General features: G+C 35.9%; 1 protein-coding gene across 1 annotated transcript; it reads left to right on the top strand.

The window, feature by feature from the left end:
- The first annotated feature begins 1,867 nt into the window (after positions 1–1,867).
- Positions 1,868–2,222, top strand: LOC131244445 (dolichyl-diphosphooligosaccharide--protein glycosyltransferase subunit 4A-like). Its single transcript, XM_058244045.1, has one exon. It carries the CDS (start codon positions 1,868–1,870, stop codon positions 1,979–1,981), a length of 114 nt encoding a protein of 37 aa, XP_058100028.1. The 3' UTR covers positions 1,982–2,222.
- Positions 2,223–3,933: the final 1,711 nt, after the last annotated feature.

Below are 3,933 nucleotides of genomic sequence, written 5' to 3'. Positions count from 1 at the left end.
TTGTCTGAGATAGCCTTTGAAAATCTCAATGATGTTTGTTTGAGATAGCCTGGGAAAATGTCAGAGGAGTTTCTATTTGTGATGGCCCGTGAAAATCACAAAAAAGGTTTTTATTGTGATAGTGAGTGAAAATCACAAAGAACTATATCAAGTTGTTAAGGTGAACTTGTGAAAAACTTATTATAGCAAAAGTCAAAATTACGAGGGTAGTAATTTTGGGAGTGGAGTAAGTGTGGTTGTTTTAAGCACCAAACCGCTATAACTCTTTGTGCCTGTGGTGAATGCTTTATTCTTTTTTGTGATTAAATGTTATTTATTATTTCATTCTTGTGGTGGATGTTGTAGTCTTTATATATTCTCTTACTAGTTTGAAAGATTGATTCCAAAGACATTCGTGGAATAAGGTTGTCCTATCTAATATTTTAGGTAAAGGTCGTCCTACGAATTATTTGGAATCAAGGTTTCAATATGCAAGCAATTAAGATTTATGTAATCTTCACGTATTCTGCATTTATTTCGATTATTTGGCATTGTCCTATTCACCCCCCCCCCCCCCCCCCAAACTCTCCTAGGACATCGCTAGCTCTCCTTTTCAATGGCCTGTAACTTGATTAGGATATTTACAAATTGCTAGAGTTTATGTGGAAGTTGTGCTCTCTATTAATGTACTTTGGATTTCTATAATTTGGATTATTTTAGAATTGCTTGAGTTTATAGGAACTTATTCATTTGATTTGAAATATCTTTTACATGTTTTGCTTGGGACTTGAAAAATGTTGGTTAGAGGCTGTGATCAAGCCTAAATATTGCATATTTATCCCCTCAATTACATTTGTTTTATTTGAATTCAAATACTAAATTGATTTAATATGATAAATTTTCATAATGTGAGGTGATTTTGGATCTAAATTTGAATGAGTGCTTAAATAGATGGTTTAAAGCTCAAAAATAGAGATTAGAGATTTGGAAATCAAAAGATTAAGATTTCAAGTACCAAAGATCCAAGAAAACGAAATACCAAAGATAGAGAAAAGTCTGAAAAATCACATAGTCAAATGTTGAGTGTGAAATATTGCATATTTCCCCCTTGTTATACCTAAGTTTTATGGACATGATAATGATTAATTAATTTTTTTTATATATGTTTCTTCTTGCAAGGTGAATTTGAGAGCTTAATGTTAAAATGGTACTAAAAGCATGAATTTTATGCTTAAGAATTGCTAAAGCAAGGATTGGATATTTAAAGGTCAAGATTGAAGATTTCAATAATCCAAGATCCAAGAAAACCAAGTGAAGAAGGAAGAAAATCAAGATTACTAAGTGCAGAAATCTAGAACTGCTGAACTTAACAGTTCGATGCCATTAAACACAACTTCGATGCCATCAAAGTAAGTGTTTGATGCCATCGAAGGAGGCTCAATCCCATCGAAAAACAAGAGAAAATCAAGTTTGGTTACTGGATATATGGGTGCAATTCTCGATCCCATTTAAGACACGCTCGATGCCATCGAAACCAGTTCGATGACATTAAAATTATCATGAATTTTGGGGTGAACTCGTTGGACAGTATCGGTCCCGTTGAGCACATGTTCGATGACATCGAAGCCAGTTCGATGACATCGATGCCACACACTCAACTTTGCCTCTGTTAAAATTTATTTGTCGAAATATACATTTCGATGTGAATCCTTAGGGGAAAAAAAAAACTAAGCATGGCTGGTGTGGGACCTGTGCATGAGCTACATTGAGCATGTGCTTTCAGGCCTCACTGGAAGTTCCTCATCTAGCACTAACTCTACTGAAGTTGAAATTTCTTGTCCCTGAGCTCCATCCATTTTGTATTTCTAATGCTAGTTTCATCTTGCAGATGATTGACGACCAGGGCTTGGGGTTCTTTACCAATTTCCTAGGCATCTGTATATTTATTCTGGTAATTGGTTACCAATATGTGATGGCGGATCCGAAATATGAAGGGAGCTGAGGATGTGTGGGATTTGTGTTTTTGTCGGGAAAAATTCAAACTCTTCTCCCACTAGAGACCCAAACTAATGTGGCTGCATTGTCTGCTTTCTTACTGAAACTGTTACAATGGCAATAATTTTTTATTTTATTTGAGTTTAGATCTTGAAAAGTTGAGTAGGGCTAATATGTACTAGTTTCCTGCATCTGTGTTTTTGTATTGTGGGTGGACCACATTTTGAAAGAAATTGGATTGTTCATCATGTTAGCATGTAGTGCATGTGGCATGGCTAAGAAATATAGCTAGCCCATGCAATCTTATTCTTTAGGCAATGCTTTTACTTAAAATTACCCATTTTTGTGGACCAAAGGCTGTAGATCCGGCCCCCTTTTTTTTGGCTAGCTTGATGTGCAGACAGGCATCACTAATGAAACACTGTAGGCAAGTAGACCCTGATTGCCTTTCACAAGCTTGGGGTTTGACTTCTGAATGCGGATTGCATCCTAACCCCACTAGTCTTCAGCTGGGAATGGGCAGGAGATTTGAGTATGGGTTTTATCCACACCATCCATCCATTTCTCTGTGGTATTTTATGGAATAGGACCAAAATTGTGATTACCATGAAAGATGGTAAGGAACATAGAAAAATATCACAAATCATTCCTACGTTATATGAGATGTATGAGTTATTACAATACATGATGTTACATGTGACAAAGTTATTTTCCGAGAAGGAATAATATGGAGTAGCATTTTTGAACCTCCCCCAAGATGCTAGGTTTAAATTTGTGGTGTATCTGATGTGCGAGAATGGCTTGCTTGACTGAATTCGTTGTATGCTATTAGGGTAGCCTATTTAGTATGCTTGACTGTTAGACACGAGACACTTTTTGCTTGATTGCTAGATAGGACGTGCTACTTATTTTGTTAAGTTTGGACATATATGTGGGATTAAGTATGGCTTGGAAGGTTGTTTTTTTTTTTTTTTTTTGGGACTATTTGGGATTCATTTTGTATTCTTTTATGCTGATGATAAACTCACGAACACGGGTCTGTAATACACTATGACAATATATCTAATTGTATACTTTTTGGTAGATTATCTTTTATATATGAATGGTTCAAAAACAAAGAGGTTGCTTTCAATATTCTTTCATCAGTCTCTATTTGGAGTACACCCATTCGAGGGTGACTTACAGAATATACATATTTACTTGTTTTTGGTTTAATGTTTTTAAATTTTTTTTTAATAATCACTTTTAGATGTCCATCAATCTTCTATTAAGCATGCAGTGTGACCTAGATTTATCTTGACTAGAAGCAACTGCACTATGGTAAGTTCACTATCATTTACATATATAGCAACTAATCGTTATTTCAATTTTTTATCAACTTATGTCATTCAACTTCAGGGAAGTAAGTTGAGTAGTTAACATTTCTTGTCTCTAATTCCTTGTTTACCATCTCGTATATGATATTATAATGTTCACACTCTTTTTTTTCTTTTTTTTCTTTTTTTTTTTTTTTTTTGGGGGGGGGGGGGGGGGGGGGGGGCATTAACTATACTTAAGAGGAATGCCGGTACAGGTACTTGGATATAATCATTTAAAGTTTAGAAGATACAGTAGCACCAATGAAGTGTTTATTGCATGGGCTACATTCTCAGGGGAGTTCCAGTATCCTAACGTGCCAAATAGAGATCCATTGCCCCACAATAGGAATGATGGGAATGATAGACATGACAAGGAGAGTGATGTTATCCCTATATAAGATCAAGGAGCGGCGTCATCTTCTGAGGAAAATGTAGTGCATTGCGAATTCAGAGAGAATCTCTACCTCCTATCACATCAATCAATCAAGTCAAGTCAAGTACACATCCCATCACAACCCATACCTAGCCCATTCCTCTCTTACCAACAAGGCATAGCACTCACCCCTTGCTCATCCAAAAGTCAACCAAGCCCATACATCTC

This window comes from Magnolia sinica, chromosome 4, assembly GCF_029962835.1.
Source record: "Magnolia sinica isolate HGM2019 chromosome 4, MsV1, whole genome shotgun sequence".
Classification (NCBI taxonomy): domain Eukaryota; kingdom Viridiplantae; phylum Streptophyta; class Magnoliopsida; order Magnoliales; family Magnoliaceae; genus Magnolia; species Magnolia sinica.
Note: the sequence above shows the minus strand (reverse complement) of the source record. Positions and strands in the feature narration are given on the sequence as shown.

Excerpts from the sequence above, each read along its gene's own strand:
- LOC131244445 (XM_058244045.1), top strand. The coding sequence starts at position 1,868 with ATGATTGACGACCAGGGCTTGGGGTTCTTTACCAATTTCCTAGGCATC.